This window comes from Pecten maximus, chromosome 3, assembly GCF_902652985.1.
Source record: "Pecten maximus chromosome 3, xPecMax1.1, whole genome shotgun sequence".
Classification (NCBI taxonomy): Eukaryota; Metazoa; Mollusca; class Bivalvia; order Pectinida; family Pectinidae; genus Pecten; species Pecten maximus.
Genome location: NC_047017.1, coordinates 43,598,780 through 43,622,652, shown reverse-complemented (window position 1 = coordinate 43,622,652; position 23,873 = coordinate 43,598,780). Strand labels below are relative to the sequence as shown.

The window sequence follows — 23,873 nt, the reverse complement described above, 5'->3', positions numbered from 1 at the left end:
TTGAATTTTTGTCCTTGTCAACAAGGATAGCTGGAGGCGGCTGCATGTGCTTGGCACAGCACTAAATATCCACCCCCTTCTCGTACTGATATCCTTTATTATTCAGAAAGCCCGACATATGTCAGCACCTGGACGGGGGGGGGGGACTACTTTTTTTGTTTATATTAGGCCTAGTTAGCATACGGGGTAGGTTTTTCGTTGATAAAAAATGTAATAAACAGAATATCTATCAAAATATTAGCCCCACTCGTGAAATATATTTGGTATTACTGAAGACACTGTTAGATATCCTCTATTTCTCCACCAATGTAAATGCCAACACTCACATTCGTAATGGCATTTCACAGAATCTTTCCTCTCCGTTGAAATAATAACAATGGATGAAACGAAATTGACAAAAACATTCGCAATAATTTGATATGTTTTATTAGCCTGCTATTTAAAGGAAATAATCGGTATATAAAACAATTTCACACAAATACATTTTAATCACGACGACAGAAATGACAATATAGGTAATTGTTATAAAAATAGAAATGCACATTGTGATGAAACAGATACATGAGAGTTTAGAACGTAACACTGGGGATAGTTATAGGAAATGTTATCAAGCACTAAGAACAATACAAGGCACCCAGTATAAACTAAAACACCCAGTATAAACTAAAACACCCAGTATAAACTAAAACACCCAGTATAAACTAACACACAAACTACCTAGATCAATCTGATCAAAACCAGATCTCTTTAATTCCACTCCATGGAACGTATTGAAAAGGAATGAAAGATCTAGATTTAATCAGATTATACCAAGATTGTCCTGTGTTATGTTCAACAGTTTTAAAATGCATATTGCATAATCAAGTATTGCATTCACCGGAAAAAAATATTACCACTTTAACTGTATCTGCTGGAATGAACGAAACTTTATTTGCAAAACATTTTTACTTAAAACAATTTGACAGTCTCGGTACAAAATTGACAATATCACTAAATTTTAAATTTCTAAATAAAAGAAACAAGCACTTTCTTAATTATTAGAAGTATTCAAACAGGGTGTAGTGAGGAACTACACCAGCCTAAAAAAATCTAGTTTATCATATGGGGGTAGGAGGGACGAAACATAGGGGAACTATGAATCCCACCAACACAGATCATGTTTTACAATCTATTCAGTATATCATACTAAACAACCTCTACTCTTTTACAAAGCATATCAGATATACTGCTAGTAAATGTATGGCAACTGTCTCGCAACTATTCCGCTTACATAACATAAAGTACAAAAGAGAAACACTCGTGTGAAAATTAATGATGTATCACAGATCTTTTACATTGACTTGATGGTCAATAATGATTACGATTAGTTATGTACAATTATATAAAAACTATTATTACTTAAAACATTAGTATCTTTGTTAACATTGTATAATGATTATCAACTATACACAAATAACATACAACTGATCCGACCAGTTTTTATTAGAACACTTTTCACCAATAAAGGTTTAACCTATACTGGTAACACCTGATTGAATTTTCCCTATTTCTTTAATAACTAATTCTCTACAATGTAGCGAATACTCAGCTAGGATTATGATTTGCGTCAGGAGAACATCCCAGTGTAGAGTAATTAATTATAAATAAAGTACATGAATGTGATGTCAGGAACGCTTACCTTTGATTTCACTGATCATCAACGCATTAGTCAAAAAAAAAAAAAAAAAAATACAATACATTTATTGTAAAGGAGTTGTGGCAGTTAAAATCCTGTAACTCTATGATGAATATGTTTATTACAATTAAGAAATTAAAAGTAATAATTTTTTAGATATATTACGGTCATCGGTTACGATCTGCAGATATTTACTTCCAATTTATTTATTTGTGTAAGGTGAATACCTCTTACAAGACAAAGTAGTTTTTAGTTTGAATTTGTTTTTTCCACATATTTAAATTATTAAATTGAAATATGATACATAATGCAATACAAAACTCATTAACAGAATATGTGTAAAATCTACTTACAATGAATATGACTGATATTGAGTTTGTTCCATGAGAAGTCATGTCAATTGATGACTCTAGATAAAATAACATTTTTAGGGAAAGGTTCAATCTGATAAAAATATATCTAAAGCTGTTATAAATATTGCTGACATACCTCCTTTGTATATTTTAGTATTTTTGTGTATCCCTCTATTTAAAAATCATAAAATATTGCCCAATGTTATGGTTGTATACATGCACCTTAACTTCAGACAATATAAATACATGTACATCAATTAAAATTAATATGTAAAAATATAAAAAAAAAAAGTACCAATTAAATCTTAATCACATCATATTTACACACTCAATTGCATTTTTTGTAACATGTAAACCATTGGTATATATTTAAATATTTTACATCCAATGTAAGATTCAATCAAACAATCTGACAACTGGATAACCACATTCAACATACATCACTGAATTCTTCACTGTTTGAGCTTAAAACATGACATTGTTACTTGACAGGTATGATTGGCCGTCAGATTTCCGTTTCTATCGGCTGTGCTCGTGTACCTGGCTGTGACCTATCACTGTCTAAGTACACCACTCCCAGATTGTCTCTACTCCGATGGTGACTCTGAACACTTGACATACTCCCGTGAATGTTTTCCCGACTTCGTGACAGATGATCTAAACTCTGTCGACTTCTGCTAACATCATTTCGACTACCCATGTGGCCTTGGTTACCACGGCCAGGGTAGCCGTGGAGATTTTCCCGACTCCTGGACAGTTGGTTGAGATAACTGTTACTCCCTCGAACATCATTAGCACTTCCCATTGGCTCTGTTGGGCTGTGCTTGGGACTAGCAATGAAGGCACTATTGTCAAAGCCTGGCTGATAAATGTTCTCGCTACTAGCACCACCATAAGGAACATCCTTTAGATAGTCCATGTTGTTCATAGCTTCAGGTATATTCTCACGACTTCTATTAAAACCTAAATTTATACTTCCAGGGTTAACAACAGGCGATGAAGTGTAGTCCCGGGGATGGTAGTCCTGTCCACCATCAATTGTACTGAATGACTGAGGAATGTTCTCCCGACTGCGACTCCTTTGGCTGTAATTATTATCAGGTAAATTGCCATATGAAGGGGCTTCATATGGGGGAGGTTCGTAGGGAGGAGGAATGTAGGTTTTTGGATCATACAAGTTTTCTCGACTGTTTGTCCCTGGCATGCGGGTCGGACTGATAGGTTACTGGATGCGGAAGATTTTTTTTATCTGTGAATTTTTCCTCTGCTTCATAGCTTTCCTCACTGCTTTCTGTCTCTGATTCTGTTTCAGTTTCCGTTTCCTCTTCACTATCCTCTTGTTTCTCTGGCATCTGATCAGTCATCCATTCCCGTCGATTATCAAGATAATTCAGACTCTCCCTACTCAGATGCAGCGGAGGTCTGCCTGGTGCCTGTTGCAATCTGAGGGCAGGGTTGATTGGTCCACTTCTCTCTGAAGCACTACCATGATCCATCTTTTCCCTACTATTTTGCAATGACCTTGGAACTGGCGTTGGTCGTTGCCTTGGATGTGGGACAGGCTCATCTGTAGACTGGTTTCGTGATTTTAATGGATAGTGATCAACTGGAAGTGGAGGAGGTGGAGTAGGTGGACGGTCACCGGGACTCTCCGGTTGATGGAAACTGGTAAGTGCCTTAGCACCGCTCAGATCAACACTAGGCGTGCTGGCAAATGTGTGATTTTGATATAAATCATTCATCGAAGGCTTCATGTGGAGGGAGTCTATTTCATTCTCAACATGGGGTGGTTTCTGAGTTGTTCGAAAGTTGATCACTGTGCTTGCAGCATCTGTATCATTAGGGTCCTTTCCACCTTCATCAGCAGTAGTTGTGAAATCATCAAACTCATTTTCTGAAAACCCATCATCTGTGTAGCCAACATCAGTGTCTTGATTGTCAAGATCATGTGCAACAAGATGCTTCCTTTCTTGGGGTGAGCCAGATTGTTTTTCTTTAGGAACTGTACCATTTTTCTGAATTGTGCCATTTTTCTTGTTATCACGCCGATGAAGATTTGAACGGGTTTGTCGATCAAGTAAAACTCTATCAAGTCTTTCCTCTGAGCGATTCAAGCGTTCCCTTGAACCAGACCGCTGCTTTTCATCCAGTCTGTCCCGAGATTTTGACCGTTGTTGCTCATTGAGCCTGTCACGAGATCCATACATTCGATCATCCTTAACTCCATCTTGTGACCCATGCCTACCAGTGTTATTGAGTCTATCTCTTGATCCAAGTCTCCTATTACTACTGTTTAATCTGTCATCCCTGTTTCCAAGACGACGGTCACTGTCCAAGCGGTCACGTGATGCTGCCCGCCCATTTTCATGCAACCTGTCACGTGATCCAATATATCCATTAGAATCATATCTGCTGTCACGGTACCCTCGTTTCTCACTAGTAAGACTCATTGCAGATGCCATCATTGACTTTTCATCCGAGTATCTACTTCGGGATGACACACCAGACACTGAATATTTATCGTCCAACATGGCAATGGTTGATCTAGATTTGTTCAGTGATGTTTTTGACATTCTGATCGACTGTGTGCGTTCAAACTGCTCATCCTTTCGCTGCTTAGACTTGACACGCCACAAGATGAGGAGGACAGCAATGATGATGATTGCTACACCAAACACACTGGCACAAATAATGATGACCAAGGTGAGGACTTCAGATCCCGGCGGTAAAATGTACGGATCTGAAAAACAAATATCACTACAATGTAATTCCGAGGGGGAAAATGTACGCGGGTCTGAAACATAATTATCACTACAATGTAATTCCTGTGGGTAAATCACTGCAATGTGATTCCACCAAGGGGTATAATACTCGAAAATACAGGCACTCTTTACAACTACATGAGTGAAACAATCTCTAATGAAATATTTGTAAATCTCAGGAATAGAATAACAATATCAGAGATAGAATGATGTGAAACAATGGTTTAATGAAAATTTAGAATTGTTCTTACTAGATCTCAATAGGTTTTGGCTCCTTTGAGCTTCATTAATATCCAAGTCCAACATTTTTACCTACCTTTCTCACAAACAAATGGTAGGAATTTGCGATGACATTCCTGTTCTGACACTATGAAGTTATTCTCAAAGGAGCTACAGAACCCAACAGCGACTTCGGCATATATCCACACACGCAGTGTTTCTTTGTATACACTCTCAGTGGTACGAATTAGGTAACGGATAAAGTTTTCACGGTCCTTCACCTCTGCCAGAAATCCATTCACCCTCTGCAAGACAGAAATCATTTCTTTAAGAATGCACAATCCTTTTTATTCATTTTAAAATATTCATAAAAATGACTTCAGTAGGACACTTTTTGAATATTAAAGGTTTGGGGAAAAATAAAGAAAGAAGGCATCTGTATTTTCATTTGCCATCGAATTAGACAAATCATAATAATAAATTTCTTTTACATTTATTTTTGAAATTAACCTATCCAAACTTACTCGACAGAAATTGATGGCCTCATAATATGGTAAAGCAGCTCCCATGTATCGGTAACAACGGTTATCGTGGATCCTCCAACCAGGTGCACATTTTCCTGTAAGAAGCAAGTACAGAAATGTATCAATGTATATAATAAAGGGAACAGATGTGTTATGAATGAACTTTACTCCAGTTATTATCAGTACTTTATATGATTTTGTTGTACCTGACTAACTGTATGGTTAACATTGTAATACAGTTCCTCCCCGATCTCTGATCCAGAGAAATTACTTACCGTCTATAATAGATTGGTTGGTCACTCTATAGGGGTCAAAGGTGATGGAAACAAGGGAGTCATTGTCAGATTGGTCCCAAATCTTTCCGTTGATGTAGGCAGGCCTATTGGATCCCCACCAGTTCTGTGTGGCCTCTATAGCATTGTCTGCTACACCCTTGATCATACTACAAAAGTAATATATATGTATGTATTGATCATACTACAAAAGTAATATATATATGTATTGACTACCCTCTAACTCCCTAGATATTGCTATAAAGGTAAGTCATTACATAGAGGATATCTAACAGTGTCTTCAGTAATACCAAATATATTTCACTCGTGCGGCTAATATTTTGATATTTTTCACTCGTCGCACGAGTGAAAAATATCAAAATATTAGCCGCACGAGTGAAATATATTTGGTATTACTGAAGACACTGTTAGATATTCTGTTTATTACATTTTTTATCAACGAAAACGCTACCCCGTATGCCAACTAGGACTACAGCGATAATTTGTAAACAAAAAAGTAGTTTCCCCTGTCCAGGTGCTGACATATATGTCGGGCTTTCTGATTGGTCAATTATTTTGGTATTTTCTAATCTTTAATTTGATTGGTCAAATCAGCAAAAGTGATATTTTTCACTAGTGAAAAATATGATATTCTTCACTAGTGAAAAATATCACTTTTATAGAATGAATAATCTTTGATATTTCACTGGTAAAAATGTAATAAATTACAGTATATTGTATGTTTAATTATGTATTCATCATCAGCCAACTCCTTGGATTATAGTACATATACCCGGTACAAAGTTCGTCTACGGTCTATACATATTCAATGACATATATATATACATACCTATGTAACATGTAACATACAGATTTTATTTTTTGCTTTGACGGTGTAAGTCAGAACACTGATTATTATAATAGACTAGAAAAATACAGTGAAAAGGCTGGTAAGTACTGCCAGTGAATGGCTGTGACATGGGAGGAGATTTATTATCATTTCATTATATTGTATGTTTTACCAGGTGATACACTTTCTATATAATGCCTGTATTGATTATTCCTTCTGTATTTAGACAGACCATAATCAAACATGTCAATAACAACCAGAACTGTTACAGAATGTCACTTACTGTTTAGGATTGGCCTCCATTTCAAAGTCGCTCTCCAGATTGACAAAGTAGTTGTTATTGATAAGCGGTTTACCTCTGCCGACTTTGAACACAGATCGATACTTAGCAGTGGTGTTGTTCTCAAACCAAACATTTCCCAGAAACATCTGTGTGGCTTCGGTGTTTTCCTCACCAAACACCTCCACAATGTGATAGGCGGTGTTGTTGCCCAGGACATTAAATGTGGCGTTCACACCAACGTTATCTATATAGACTGTGTCTATGAAGTCGCCTGCGGTGTTGTTGAAGATGTAGTTTTCGTGGAGACGGAAACGCTGATAGTGATGGCCTGTAATCCTCAGAGTTTCGCCGTGTGTACCAAATGAAAACACGTTGTTGGATATATTTCCCCGGATGTGTGTTGCCACGGATTGTGTTATAGAATCTACATACATTCCTCCTAAATTACGATTCACAAAATTATGTTCAAAAATGAAGATCTTCGTGTCCTGTAGACTGATGTCTATGACAGGAGGAGAGGTCAAATTCAAGATGGCCACCCCATTTCCTTCAATCCAACATTGATCAACATATAAAGAAGGATTCACTTCACCAACATTCTTGTACAAGATGGCTCCATCTTCATTCCCTTTCATTTCGATATGCTTAAGGATGTGGTTGTAACTGCTGTCTGTAACAGAAAGAATAAAATCATGGTTTTCAAAGATGAAAATGCTGTCACAGCAAAAGGCACTACTAGATCACATAGTGGACTGGATGTGTATAAAGTTCACTTTGGTAAAGATATCTTGAATGGTTTTGAGATATGCCATTGGTGATGGACTGGCAATATGTTTCCAAGGTAACCAGGCCACAATATTGATGTCTATATGAAGTTCTGTGAATTTGTTTGTAAAACTTTGTGAGATATACTTCAGAAAGTGTATAGAACAAACAAGAGATTTCATTTGTACCCAACATCAATTTGTGGGGAACTATTACTTATTTTAAGAATTCAACATGTTTACACTAAGAGCTCAATAAAACAAGAGGCCCATGGGCCTTAACGGTCACCTGATTTTTGAAATATTTCAGTAAATTTGAATGAAAGAATGAATTTCAAAACAAATAAAACAAATGATAGTCAAAAATGTGATTTCCTTATAACTATAGTAAATTTTAAAGTTTATGGGGCAAACGCAAGACCCCAGGGCTAGGAAATTCACAATTATGGTAAAGCACCTTAAGGCCCTTCGATCTGTGAAGAGTATTTAATTCTACCTTATTTGGGCTGTAAGAAGAAGATTTTTAAAATTTCTGTTAATTTGACCCTTTTTGGCCCCGCCCATCAGCCCCTGGGGGTCAGTCAGGGCCAACATGTACATACCATCAAACTGTCATCCCAAGCTGATAATGTTAACGAAGTTAGAATGAATTCCAATAACAAGAGGCCCATGGGGCCTGTATCGCTCACCTGGTTGGATTTGACCAAATGTCAAAATAATGTTCATGTTCAATTTATTCATACACATACTCTCTAAGGGACTGAAAGACCCTATGGATTATTTTTACAACCTAATTGTGTTTGAAGAAACTAAGTTCCTTAGGGTGGGGAAAGACCCTTGGGCCTCTTAGACTCCGCCCCTCAGGCCCCTGGGTGTTCAGAGTAAAATTTATACAAACTCTGTTCCCCTCCCCACAAGGATGTTCCTGACCAAATATGGTTCTAATTCATTCATAACTTTATGACTTGTAGCAATTTAAAGACTAATCTCTATTCCCCTATTTGGACCCACCCCTCAGGCCCCTGGGGGTTCAGAGTAAAAATTTATACAAACTCTGTTCCCCCTTCTCCCAAGGATGTTCCTGTTCAAATTCATCCATAACTTTATGACTAGTAGCGATTTAAATGATTAACCCTATTTCCTCTATTTGGCCCCACCCCTCAGGCCCCTGGGGATTCAGAGTAAAAATTTATACAAACTCTGTTACCCTTCTCCCAATAATGTTCCTGATCAAATTTGGTTCAAATTCATTCATAACTTTATGACTAGCAGTGATTTCATACAAACTCTGTTCACCTTCCCCCAAGGATGTTCCTGACCAAATCTAGTTAAAATCCATTAAAAATTTTATGACTAGTAGCGATTTAAAGACTAATATCTATTTCCCCTATTTGGCTCCGCCCCTTAGGCCCCTGGGGGTTCAGAGTAAAAATGTATACAAACTCTGTTCCCCTTCTCCCAAGAATGTTACTGACCAAATTTGGTTCAAATTCATTTATAACTTTATGACTAGTAGCGATTTAAAGGATTAACCCTATTTCCCCTATTGGGCCCCACCCCTAAGGCCCCTGGGGGCCAGACCAACCGTTTATACAAAATTGGTTTCCCTTCACCCAAGGATGTTTCAGACCAAATATGGATCAAATCCCTTTATTCCTACGGAAGAAGAAGGATTTCAAAGAATTTGCTATATTTCCCCTATTGGGCCCCACCCCCCAGGTCCCTGGGAGGCTAGACCCACCGTTGATACAAAATTGGTTCCCCTTCACCCAAGGATGCTTCAGACCAAACATGGATCAAATCCCTTTATTCCTGCAGAAGAAAAGGATTTTAAAAAATATGCTATATTCCCCTATTGGGCCCCACCCCCCAGGTCCCTGGGAGGCTAGACCCACCGTTTATACAAAATTGGTTCCCCTTCACCCAAGGATGCTTCAGACCAAACATGGATCAAATCCCTTTATTCCTGCAGAAGAAGAAGGATTTTAAAAAATATGCTATATTCCCCTATTGGGCCCCACCCCCCAGGTCCCTGGGAGGCTAGACCCACCGTTTATACAAAATTGGTTCCCCTTCACCCAAGGATGCTTCAGACCAAACATGGATCAAATCCCTTTATTCCTGCAGAAGAAGAAGGATTTTAAAAAATATGCTATATTCCCCTATTGGGCCCCCCCCCCCCCCCCCCCCCCCAAGGCCCCTGGGAGGCCAGACCCACCGTTGATACAAAATTGGTTCCCCTTCACCCAAGGATGCTTCAGACCAAACATGGATCAAATCCCTGTATTCCTGCAGAAGAAGAAGGATTTTAAAAAATATGCTATATTCCTCTATTGGGCCCCACCCCCCAGGTCCCTGGGAGGCTAGACCCACCGTTTATACAAAATTGGTTCCCCTTCACCCAAGGATGCTTCAGACCAAACATGGATCAAATCCTTTTATTCCTGCAGAAGAAGAAGGATTTTAAAGAATATGCAATATTCCCGTATTGGGCCCCACCCCCCAGGCCCCTGGAGGGGCCAGACCCACCGTTTATACAAAATTGGTTCCCCTTCACCCAAGGATGTTTCAGACCAAATATGGATCAAATCCCTTTATTCCTACAGAAGTAGAAGGATTTTAAAGAATTTGCTATATTTCCCCTATTGGGTCCCGCCCCTCAGGCCCCTGGGAGGCCAGACCCACCGTTTATACAAAATTGGTTCCCCTTCACCCAAGGATGCTTCAGACCAAACATGGATCAAATCCCTTTATTCCTGCAGAAGAAAAGGATTTTAAAGAATTTGCTATATTTCCCCTATTGGGCCCCACCCCTACGGCCCCTGGGGGGCCAGACCCACCGTTTATACAAAATTGGTTCCCCTTCACCCAAGGATGTTTCAGACCAAACATGGATCAAATCCCTTTATTCCTACAGAAGAAGAAGGATTTCAAAGAATTTGCTATATTTCCCCTATTGGGCCCCACCCCTACGGCCCCTGGGGGGCCAGACCCACCGTTTATACAAAATTGGTTCCCCTTCACCCAAGGATGCTTCAGACCAAACATGGATCAAATCCCTTTATTCCTGCAGAAGAAGAAGGATTTTAAAGAATATACAATATTCCCCTATTAGGCCCCACCCCCCAGGCCCCTGGAGGGCCAGACCATCCGTTTATACAAAATTGGTTCCCCTTCAACCAAGGATGCTTCAAACCAAATATGAATCAAATCCCTTCATTTCTACAGAAGATGATGGATTTTAAAGAATTTGCTATATTTCTCCTATCGGGCCCCGCCCCTAAGGCCCCTGGGGGGCCAGACCCACTGTTTATACAAAGTTGGTTCCCCTTCACCCAAGGATGCTTCAGACCAAATATGAATCAAATCCCTTCATTTCTACAGAAGAAGAAGGATTTTAAAGAATTTGCTATATTTCCCCTATTGGGCCCCGCTCCTAAGACCCCTGGGGGGCCAGACCCACCGTTTATATAAAATTGGTTCCCCTTCACCCAAGGATGTTTCTGACCAAATATGGATCAAATCCCTTTATTCCTACAGAAGAAGAAGGATTTCAAAGAATTTGCTATATTTCCCCTATTGGGCCCCGCCCCTAAGACCCCTGGGGGGCCAGACCCACCGTTTATACAAAATTGGTTCCCCTTCACCCAAGGATGCTTCAGACCAAATATGAATCAAATCCCTTCATTTCTACAGAAGAAGAAGGATTTTAAAGAATTTGCTATATTTCCCCTATTGGGCCCCGCCCCTAAGGCCCCTGGGGGGCCAGACCCACCGTTTATACAAAATTGGTTCCCCTTCACCCAAGGATGCTTCAGACCAAATATGAATCAAATCCCTTCATTTCTACAGAAGAAGAAGGATTTTAAAGAATTTGCTATATTTCCCCTATTGGGCCCCGCCCCTAAGACCCCTGGGGGGCCAGACCCACCGTTTATACAAAATTGGTTCCCCTTCACCCAAGGATGCTTCAGACCAAATATGAATCAAATCCCTTCATTTCTACAGAAGAAGAAGGATTTTAAAGAATTTGCTATATTTCCCCTATTGGGCCCCACCCCTACGGCCCCTGGGGGGCCAGACCCACCGTTTATACAAAATTGGTTCCCCTTCACCCAAGGATGCTTCAGACCAAACATGGATCAAATCCCTTTATTCCTGCAGAAGAAGAAGGATTTTAAAGAATATACAATATTCCCCTATTAGGCCCCACCCCCCAGGCCCCTGGAGGGCCAGACCATCCGTTTATACAAAATTGGTTCCCCTTCAACCAAGGATGCTTCAAACCAAATATGAATCAAATCCCTTCATTTCTACAGAAGATGATGGATTTTAAAGAATTTGCTATATTTCTCCTATCGGGCCCCGCCCCTAAGGCCCCTGGGGGGCCAGACCCACTGTTTATACAAAGTTGGTTCCCCTTCACCCAAGGATGCTTCAGACCAAATATGAATCAAATCCCTTCATTTCTACAGAAGAAGAAGGATTTTAAAGAATTTGCTATATTTCCCCTATTGGGCCCCGCTCCTAAGACCCCTGGGGGGCCAGACCCACCGTTTATATAAAATTGGTTCCCCTTCACCCAAGGATGTTTCTGACCAAATATGGATCAAATCCCTTTATTCCTACAGAAGAAGAAGGATTTCAAAGAATTTGCTATATTTCCCCTATTGGGCCCCGCCCCTAAGACCCCTGGGGGGCCAGACCCACCGTTTATACAAAATTGGTTCCCCTTCACCCAAGGATGCTTCAGACCAAATATGAATCAAATCCCTTCATTTCTACAGAAGAAGAAGGATTTTAAAGAATTTGCTATATTTCCCCTATTGGGCCCCGCCCCTAAGGCCCCTGGGGGGCCAGACCCACCGTTTATACAAAATTGGTTCCCCTTCACCCAAGGATGCTTCAGACCAAATATGAATCAAATCCCTTCATTTCTACAGAAGAAGAAGGATTTTAAAGAATTTGCTATATTTCCCCTATTGGGCCCCGCCCCTAAGACCCCTGGGGGGCCAGACCCACCGTTTATACAAAATTGGTTCCCCTTCACCCAAGGATGCTTCAGACCAAATATGAATCAAATCCCTTCATTTCTACAGAAGAAGAAGGATTTTAAAGAATTTGCTATATTTCCCCTATTGGGCCCCGCCCCTAAGGCCCCTGGGGGGCCAGACCCACCGTTTATACAAAATTGGTTCCCCTTCACCCAAGGATGCTTCAGACCAAATTTGGTCAAAATCCACTGAGTAGTTTAGGACTAGTAGTGATTTAAAGGAAAAGTTGACGGACGGACGACGGACGACGGACGACGGACGCTGCGCCATGCCATAAGCTCACCGGCCCTTCGGGCCAGGTGAGCTAAAAATTCAACAAATAATAGTCAAAAATGTGATTTCCCTATATAAACTATAGTAAAGTTTACCCACTCCCCAGGGGCAAACATGAGACCCTAGGGTCATGAAATTCACAATTTTGGTAAAGCACCTTAAGATCCTTCCATCTATTTAGAGTATTTGATTCTACCATATCTGAGAGTAGAGAAGAAGATTTTTGAAATTTTAGTCAATTTGACCCTTTTTGGCCCCGCCCATCAGCCCCTGGGGGTCAACTAGGGCCAACATGTACATACCATCAAAGTGTCATCCCATGCTGATAATTTGATACAAGTTAGAATGAATTCCAATACAAATCCAACAAATAATAGTCAAAAATGTGATTTCCCTATATAAACTATAGTAAATTAAAGTTTACCCCCTCCCCACGGGCAAACGCGAGACCCCAGGGTCATGAAATTCACAATTTTGGTAAAGCACCTTAAGATCCTTCCATCTATGAAGAGTATTTGATTCTACCATATCTAAGAGTAGAGAAGAAGATTTTTGAATTTTTTGTAAATTTTACCCTTTTTGGCCCCGCCCACCAGCCCCTGGGGGTCAACTAGGGCCAACATGTACATACCTTCAAAGTGTCATCTCATGCTGATAATTTGATACAAGTTAGAATGAATTCCAATACAAATCCCACAAATAATAGTCAAAAATGTGATTTCCCTATATAAACTATAGTAAAGTTTACTCCCTCCCCAGGGGCAAACATGAGACCCCAGGGTCATGAAATTCACAATTTTGGTAAAGCACCTTAAGACCCTTTCATCTATGAAGAGTGTTTGATTCCACCTTATCTGAGAGTAGAGAAGAAGATTTTTGAATTTTTAGTCAATTTGACCCTTTTTGGCCCCGCCCCTCAGGCCCCTGGGGGGTGGGGACCATATAATTCACAATTTTGGTTCACCCTCAGCCATGGAAGCTTCCTGTAAAATTTCATTGAATTTAGTTCAGCAGTTTTTAAGAAGAAGTTGAAAATGTAAATTGTTTACGACGCACGACGCACGACGCCGGACAAAAGGCGATTGCAATAGGTCAACTGAGACTTCGTCTCAGGTGACCTAAAAACCTAACATCAATGGATTCAATTTCTAACTATATTTATAGTACAATGATCACATTTGAAACATATCTATTCTTTTGTGCCACTGATGCTTCATATGGAATATGTGATAAGTGAAATGATTTCACTGATCTTATGGAGTTGGGATATGCAGCACATGTACAACACTTACTGTATGTATAATTGCTAGGTAAATGTATGAATTAAGTATACTTACAATATAAATATATGCATTCAAACCACACATACCTGGGTAGGTTAATCCTGATAGTGGGAAGGCAACCACCTCAGCGATGAATCCATACTCCCCAAAGGATGGTGAGGCATGTATGTGGATGGAGATGGAATCATCAGAACTCAGATAACGTCTCGAGATGTCATACTTGCTGCTGTTGTATGTCAGTTCTCCCATCTCTGTTGCTACTGATACAGTCTTTCCATCAAATATTTCAATTGTGTTACGATAAAAATCATCATGGTACATGTTGAACTGCAGGAACCTGAGAGAGACTCGTCGAAGAGAGTTCTTTGACCGAACAATCTTAACACAGTCCAGAGCAGTCTGGGAGTACTTTGTAGAACACGATCAGACGGTTATCAATGGTTATCTCCTTTTCCATCTTACAGATGTCCACCAGTCCATGTATGTTGTAGGGGACTGTGTTGAGTTTGAGCGGAGTAAATGATGATACGTCAATATCCCTCGACTCACCATTTAGAATCAACATGTTGACAGCATACCCCAAATTACCCGAGACGTTGAGTGTCTGTACCTTCACTTCATGTCTTGGAGCTACCATATCCAGTCCGTTCAGCAGACAGCCTGTGATATTGATGTAACTGATGACTGGGGTGTCGTAAGTAGCTTGAACCGCCCCTACTTTTTCACCATGAAGCATTCCTGCACCATATATATCAATATATTCCAGAACTGAACGGTCCTCAAATTTTATCATAGGTTTAATATCTTCTTCGTATGATGGCGGTGAAATTCTGATGTTACCCCAGTATTGATAACCCAAGTCCAGGTTCCTGTTACCACATCTTATATAAGTATAGTTTGATGCCTGAATGCATTTCTGAATGTCGTAGTTAACCCGTTTCATACAGTTATCAAGACCAGCTTCATCACCTATACAGTAGTACGAATACCTCCAAAACTCCTTCAGGAAATACATGGGTTTGCCATAGATAAAGTGATCATAGAGGTGTGTGAAACGAACATCCACATTCACAGTCTCCATACCCTGACTACGGCACACTACCTCAGCCATCTTCTCATTGAAATGACTGTCACACATGAGGTTCCATGAAGATGATGAGACATTGAAAAGTTCCAGAAATCCCTCATTTTCAGGTATTTTGCCTGCTGCATCTCTGAGTAACCTGACTGTAGTGCTACGAGTGTTTGGTACGGCCCGTTTCACACGTTTGTTAGTGGCTATAGGTCGCAATGTTATTCTAGCAAAAGGAAGTCCCCTCGCAACAATTTGACCTAGAACAAGTATACCAACATTTGGATGAAACTCAATGATAGTTCCTGGTTCAATGACCAGTTTTGCTCCTGGCATTACAGTTAGATCAGAGACTACTGTGTATGGAGTACCCTTGTATGGAAGAGATAGGTCAGAATGCACTCTACCTCCAAGTCTTTCAAGGTCAAGAGGAGGTTCAAATTCAGTGCCTGTCGCTGGAAGACTATTTACATCTCCAGCTGTCAATTGTGGGAAATAGTTTGCTATAGCATAGTTATTCCAGTCATCAAAATCAAAAATTCTCTTCTGGATGGCACTCTGGTACTGGGTGCCCCACCAGTTTTCCGTGACATCCAGCACCGTGTCGAGGGAGAGAGAAGAAATGGCGGCTACCAGCTCATATTGCATGTTGGGATTATCTATAAGATTCCTATTGACTTTGATCTGCTGCACACCTCGTAACGCAACAGAGTAAGTTTGTGGAGTGTTTGTACTATCAGTAGAAAAACGATTTGCAGCAGGGTTGTTATTCTGTAACTGGTTGAAGGAGAACAACCCACTCACGGTACCCGAATACTCTGAGTGACTGTGTGTGTTTAACTCAAACATATACTTGGCCGTGTTCTGGACAAGGCTGTTGTGATGAAATGTGATTTCTTTTTCCATCCCTCCAATAGTTACCAGGCCCCGAGGACATACATTACCAGACAGAATATTATTGAGTATGGTGACATTGGCATAGTAACCATTTATGGAAAATCTAAATTGTGGATTGTTCAAATATTTTGATTCCTGTACAAATACGGAATGAAATTTCCTTTCCAGCATGTCATTGACACGTGGTAGCTCAATATCAAACCCACCGTCAGCAATATTTCTGAATTCACAATCGGTGATATTCCATCTCCAGACATTATTCGCAAAGTCTACATGATTATGGTCTCCCACCACACCTTTTCCATTGTCCAGAAACTTGGTCCGCTCTATCTTATACATGATGACACCAATACGTTCTGGACGAGTCATTTCTTCCAGAGATGGTAAGAAATTTTCATGGTATTTTGTAAGACTTGGAATATACATTGCTTCCATTTTGTTCCGAAGTACCTGAACCAAGACGAATTTGATTTCTTCTTCTTTAACACGATGGAAGATCTCACTTTTCTCATTTGATGGGTTGTTGTAATGTTTCGTTAGAATGCCCTGATAGTTGTTAGCCATGGTAGAGTTGTACACATAAATGCTTGACAATGGGAACGAAGCAGAATACACACCTGTAAAGACAAATTTGACCTTATCAATGGCAATATACATAATAATAATATCTTATCAATACTGTATACAATGATCATTTCAAAATGTAGATATAATTTGATTTAAGTCGGACACATCTTATCTTATTTAGATTGTGCAAAATTGCGGGAGAAATTATGGGAGGATTTTAATCCTTTATAAGAAAATTAGCATAACTATTCAAAATCATTATGTGTCAGTCATTCTTGACTTACAGACAAGAGCTATGAGTATAAGTATTGTGAAAGTGAATGTCACCTTGAATGTCACCTTGACAGCTAGATTACAGGTAACTTACGTGAATGTGCAGCAAAAGTAAGTCTATCGGTTCTCACTCCACTAACAACAAGACGGATGGTGATTCGGGTAGAGGTAGAAACAATAGGAAAGTCAACCAAATCCTTCTCAATCTCCCATTTCTTAGTTCTGTCGTTGATACCCGATTTGCTGGAATCGTATATTGTAACAGACTCAATGTTAGTGAGAGGGTTGTAGTCAAGGAGCTGAAGAGTGATACGATAGCGATATGTGACACTGATCTCCATGTCATATGTCTGTCTTTCCTCTCCTGACCCTGATGAGGTAGTGATAAAAACCATAGAATTGTCACCAAGGCTATAATAAGGTGTTTGTGTCAAAGATATTATTCTGTTCCTGTAAATGAAATTTCTAACACTGAGAGCCTCATATTCAGTGAAGAAAGGGTCATATGCAAATCCTGATTTGAAGTTTCCATTCATTGTTGTGTAAAATATTCGCAGGTAGGGACTCCGAGTCAGAAATCCATTTCCGAGGTTGTTGTCAAATCTACAGAATTCAAACAAGTTTTCTGTGTGTGGGTTACTGTATCTGACTACAACGCCATCCGAAGCTGAGTTGAGAACATGGAGACCTGTCATCTTATAGAACATGTAATCAATTCTGAGTGCTGGCGTATATTTCATCTCTTCATAATCCAACAGTCCAGCATTACGGATGATCACGTGGCGAATCTGGGTGTCTTCTTGGCTCCCTCCCGTTGGCACAGCTGGGATTGTCACACCTGTAAGGAAAATTCTTTATTTATCTGCCTGGCAGAATGACTATAGTTTTAATGGCTGCACTGAATCACAAAATATTGCCTAAGGTTTAATCAGTTTTTTGATATAATGGATCTGACACTATCTCCAGTGATAACCAGAGTTTATGTCTGCTAATAGTAGGTAAATTATATCACTGATTGATCTATTATTTTACTTCAAAGCTCAGGAATTTATTTTATATACCAGTTTTAAGATGTAATGCAAACAACTTGAATGTCTGTAATTTCATTGATACAGATAGGCAGATTTAACATTGATACAGATAGGCAGATTTAACATAAGTCATTGTGTCATTATTTATAATTACCTATTAATCAATATTTTTATATACACTTTGTATGTCCATATTACTAACCTGACCAGGTAGGAACTTGACAGCGTAAAAAGACAACATTGCTTGGATTACAGGAGAACTGGTCACCTCTGAGTGACCGACACTTAATGAGGTCAGTGTCCAGTTGGTCACAATCAACATCACTCATATGCATTTTCTGTGATGAAATCAATCCAGGATCCTTGATTTGAGACTCTCCAAATTCAGGGTTAAAGGTTAGACCTAGCTGCTGGCAGACTACACTGGAATCTAGTGGTGTCCAGCCCTGAGTGTAAAAAAAGTTAGTACAAATTATTCATTTTGTAACATCAACATAAAGGTTTTAGGAAACAATGTATTGGAATACAGTGTATGTCCAATTTAGTCAATTTTCCTTATGAGATCATTATAAGAAATATTTTAAGATAATTCATAGGAGAAAAATATGTTCAAATTTTTACTCAGGACAAAATGATATTCTGTTAAAGTGCGGGAAGCACATACTATATAATTCTGGAAAACTCTATTCTAACGAACTCTGATAAATCACCTATTTTACTATATTTTATAGGGACTAATATTTCAAGATCCAGACCAAGTTTGCAGGTACACTTATCAAATTTCGCACATTTTACCATGCCTTGTACACATTCTGTAGTAAATACAAATTGTACATTTGTTATAATGTACTTATACATGTAACTATAACTAATTTTCACGCTATATTCTAATGAATGTAAACATAATGAAATAAAATCTACCACAATTATTCCCAACTATACAGTAGTTATAATAGCTATAATCCATTCAACTCTGAGGCACGTTTATACTTTATCTAAAGTGCTGATAAGATTTTTTATCGTATAACCATCTTACCATGTAATGATAATACATCATCTCATCAACATCATAAGATGTGTAATAACAATATTGTGACACACAAATAGATTGCAATAAGTGATTGTCTAGGTAGAGATAAACAAACAGAGTCAAAATTAGCCCTTCTCATAGGGAGATCTGACACTTCCATAATCTGTACTTTCTCATGAATATAGATTATATGACAAATAGAGTCTATGTTATAAGTGTCAACTTAACATCAAATTGATCAATCTCAATAAATCCTGTATGTAACTGCCCGAAAGACTGAAATTGCAACAAATCTTATTGAACTTGTCAATAATTTTCCTATTACACTGTGCTAATGTAAGATCAACTATGGATATATATACCACTATGTATCATAATTATAACTCTTACGTCTTTGCAGACAGTGCCCCACTCATCATCCAGGAACACCTCGAGCCGTCCCTCATACGCGTCTGTACCGTCCACTAGGCGCACAGATGCCGTCCTGTTTTCTACTGCGAGGGCATCCAAGGTATCCTTCAACTGGAAGACAATAGGAGTATTTGCTGATCCACCATCAGCCTTAAGTCTTCCATGAATAACCATCCCAATAGAATTCTCAAACTCTAGGGTAGTGCCAGGCAGGACTGGTCAAAGTAACACCAGGTAGGATAAAAATGTCCTTATCAACATGATACGTCTGTACACTGGGATCTGTTGTAAAACCTGGTGTGTCTAAGACACCACCGATACGTCTACCAGGTCGCAAGAAAACCCAGCGGTATTTTGGATACTCTGCTGTAGACAATGGTCCATATAGCCAGTTATCTCGTAATGCTGGATAATATTCTATTTCTGCCAAGTTGTAGCGATCATCATTGTCAAAAATCCGGCCATATATGTACTCATGGTTGATAGTTTCCCACCAGTTCAAATCCCCCTTAATTATGACTGATGGATCAACGAGGTGAGTGGCCACATCACGCACTGAATGAGGGTTGGAGATTCTATTTCTCTGCACTAAAATGTTGCCTGATGATACAATTATTGGAGCATTTGCACGGTTTCTGGGATTAAGGTACACAGAAGTGTCATTGATATAATTGTCTATTACAGCATTAAAGCTGAAGACAATTTTCTGAAATGGACTACTTTGTGTTAACCGCATACTAATAGCATAGCGTCCATAATTTTCTTTGAAGATGTTTTCAAATATTTCATATTTTACTTCAAAATCTGAATACCATTTACTGATGAGCAGGTCGTAGCCATTGTCTATTCTCACTGCACCAAGACTGTGGTTTTTAAAGGTGTTATTTGTCATTCGTCCGATTGTGTTGACCATAGGGAAACATGAGAACCCCATGACGTACGTTTCCATTAAACATGTTAAATGCCACACTAAAGTTAGTAGGAACATTTGTTGACACGTTACATGATAGATACTCTATGGCCTCATCAAAGTTGAAATTAAAATGGCTTTCATTCACAAGAATTTGTCCACCACGACAATAATTTCCTATACGTAGGGCAATCCATTGGTTGAATTCAAACTGGCTATGGACGATTTCAATTTTTTGGAGAAGTTCAAATCTTGTCTTGTTTAGGCGTTCATATTCAGAAATGATTCCGTATCCGTTATTGTCGATGACCTTTGAGTTGTTGACTAGCTGATAGCCTCCAGAGTATGTGATATTGACACCTGACCGTGAGTTACGCTCCACAACAGTGTTGTTTATAGCGACCTCACCGGCACCTTGGTAGATCCGTATACCAGCACCGTACTTGTTATCCGAAACAACAGATGAATTAAAGAAGACTTTGCTTCTCATGTCCTGGATGTTGACCCCATAGCCATTGTTGTTAGATGCACTTGAGTTTATGAATCGGAACTCTTCTGCTGGACCTGGGACAAAGCATATCAAATCACATATATATCATTATATAAAAAGTCAAATGATATTCATAGCATATCAAATAAAACTTTCAAAAAATTGATGAAACAGAAACAAATGTAATTTACCAGGTATATGCCCTGTTGTTAAAATGACATACTCCGTCAGAATTTTACTTAAATGTCTATTCACATCTATTTTTTTCTTGATGCGTAGTTATCTAACAGGAAACGTTGAATGGAAAGAAATATAAATGAATTATTTCCTCTAACAGTTGTGCCGTCTTTCATTTCTTACCAGATGCAGCTGTTACTTCCAGGAGAAAACGTACACAAGGACGGAAGATATCACACCATTGTTTCTTTGGGTCTGTGGGCTTCGCTGGTAAAGTGTAGTTCAAGCGGACAGTAACAGCATCAGTGTCGCTGGTGATGGATTGGGGAAATGTTCCATTGTTAAAGGGAAATGTGGCCAAAATTTTCCCACCGACATCTTCCCCATCATAGACAGTCATAAACCCGGACACCGAGGGTGCTCTTTCCATCAACAGGAAATGGACAGTTATCCGCATCCCATACCCACGGAATGTCTGTAAACAGATAAAGAACTTACTTAATTAAGTATGATATCTGACACATGTACACCAACATATTCTGATATATAAATAGAGGATATTCAATGGTTTGCTGTTTATCATCAAATAATATTTCACAAGTATTGCAGATTTCTTTTTATATTTTCACGAGTGCACAGCAGGAGTGAAAATACGAAAAAAAATATGCCATACGAGTGAAATATATTTCATATTAAGCGGTACCGGTAATTTAGTCATTGAACTTTCTTTTTATTACATTTGGAATGAGGCGTTACATATGAAATGCTTTTATTATTTTTTTCTTTACCTGCCTATTAGAAAGGAACTATTCCTATCTGTCAAAATGACAATTGATCGAGTCAGCTGATCGAGATAAGTGTGCATTTCAAGTTCCACATTCAAAAAATATATTGAAAACAATAATGACACTTATTAATTCCAGTTCAAGTTTTTTAATTCCTAAAACAGAATATTTTATCCACTTTTTATGTAAGCAATGTAGTTGATAAAGATGATAATAATACGCTGTCGATCTGGTAACAACAGGAAAGTAGTTTCTGAAAAACATTACGTTTTCACTGCAGAATCTGATATTTTCACTGCTGATCACTGAGCTTAGAGATTATTTTATAAAATTTGAATATATAAGAATATCCATTATTGCATAAAAAAGTGACACCAGCTTTATTTAGAAGACAAATACTGGTCAATAGAAATGATACAATATGATAATGATATATGATACATGTTGTACAAGTGCTGCAGACAGTTGTTGTCTCAAACAATATAACTCCAGCTTTGACACTAGTAGAATATTACCTCAAACAATATAACCCCAGCTTTGACACTAGCAGAATATAACCTCAAACAATATAACCCCAGCTTTGACACTAGTAGAATATAACCTCAAACAATATAACCCAAGCTTTGACACTAGTAGAATATTAACTCAAACAATATAACCCCAGCTTTGACACTAGCAGAATATAACCTCAAACAATATAACCCCAGCTTTGACACTAGCAGAATATTAACTCAAACAATATAACTCCAGCTTTGACACTAGCAGAATATTACCTCAAACAATATAACCCCAGCTTTGACACTAGCAGAATATAACCTCAAACAATATAACCCCAGCTTTGACACTAGTAGAATATTACCTCAAACAATATAACTCCAGCCTTGACACTAGTAGAATATTACCTCAAACAATATAACTCCAGCTTTGACACTAGCAGAATATAAACTCAAACAATATAACCCCAGCTTTGACACTAGTAGAATATTAACTCAAACAATATAACTCCAGCTTTGACACTAGCAGAATATTAACTCAAACAATATAACTCCAGCCTTGACACTAGTAGAATATTAACTCAAACAATATTACCCCAGCTTTGACACTAGTAGAATATAACTCAAACAATATAACCCCAGCTTTGACACTAGTAGAATATTAACTCAAACAATATTACCCCAGCTTTGACACTAGTAGAATATAAACTCAAACAATATAACCCCAGCTTTGACACTAGTAGAATATTAACTCAAACAATATAACTCCAGCTTTGACACTAGCAGAATATTAACTCAAACAATATAACTCCAGCCTTGACACTAGTAGAATATTAACTCAAACAATATTACCCCAGCTTTGACACTAGTAGAATATTACCTCAAAACAATATAACCCTAGCTTTGACACTAGTAGAATATAACCTCAAACAATATAACCCAAGCTTTGACACTAGTAGAATATTAACTCAAACAATATAACCCCAGCTTTGACACTAGCAGAATATAACCTCAAACAATATAACCCCAGCTTTGACACTAGCAGAATATTAACTCAAACAATATAACTCCAGCTTTGACACTAGCAGAATATTACCTCAAACAATATAACCCCAGCTTTGACACTAGCAGAATATAACCTCAAACAATATAACCCCAGCTTTGACACTAGTAGAATATTACCTCAAACAATATAACTCCAGCCTTGACACTAGTAGAATATTACCTCAAACAATATAACTCCAGCTTTGACACTAGCAGAATATAAACTCAAACAATATAACCCCAGCTTTGACACTAGTAGAATATTAACTCAAACAATATAACTCCAGCTTTGACACTAGCAGAATATTAACTCAAACAATATAACTCCAGCCTTGACACTAGTAGAATATTAACTCAAACAATATTACCCCAGCTTTGAC

At 38.6% G+C, this 23,873-nt stretch overlaps 1 protein-coding gene across 1 annotated transcript in view; it reads right to left on the bottom strand.

The window, feature by feature from the left end:
- Positions 1-409: 409 nt before the first annotated feature.
- LOC117324294 (protein bark beetle-like) overlaps positions 410-23,873 on the bottom strand; it is a 41,447-nt gene continuing 17,983 nt past the window's right edge. Inside the window, 13 exon segments of the mRNA XM_033880077.1 lie at positions 410-4,768; positions 5,107-5,314; positions 5,534-5,628; positions 5,809-5,975; positions 6,939-7,608; positions 14,399-14,723; positions 14,725-16,898; positions 17,216-17,959; positions 18,355-18,598; positions 19,573-19,803; positions 19,805-20,512; positions 20,514-21,067; positions 21,354-21,645. Coding sequence (XP_033735968.1) covers positions 3,198-4,768; positions 5,107-5,314; positions 5,534-5,628; positions 5,809-5,975; positions 6,939-7,608; positions 14,399-14,723; positions 14,725-16,898; positions 17,216-17,959; positions 18,355-18,598; positions 19,573-19,803; positions 19,805-20,512; positions 20,514-21,067; positions 21,354-21,645 — 7,983 coding nt within the window. The 3' untranslated portion in view covers positions 410-3,197.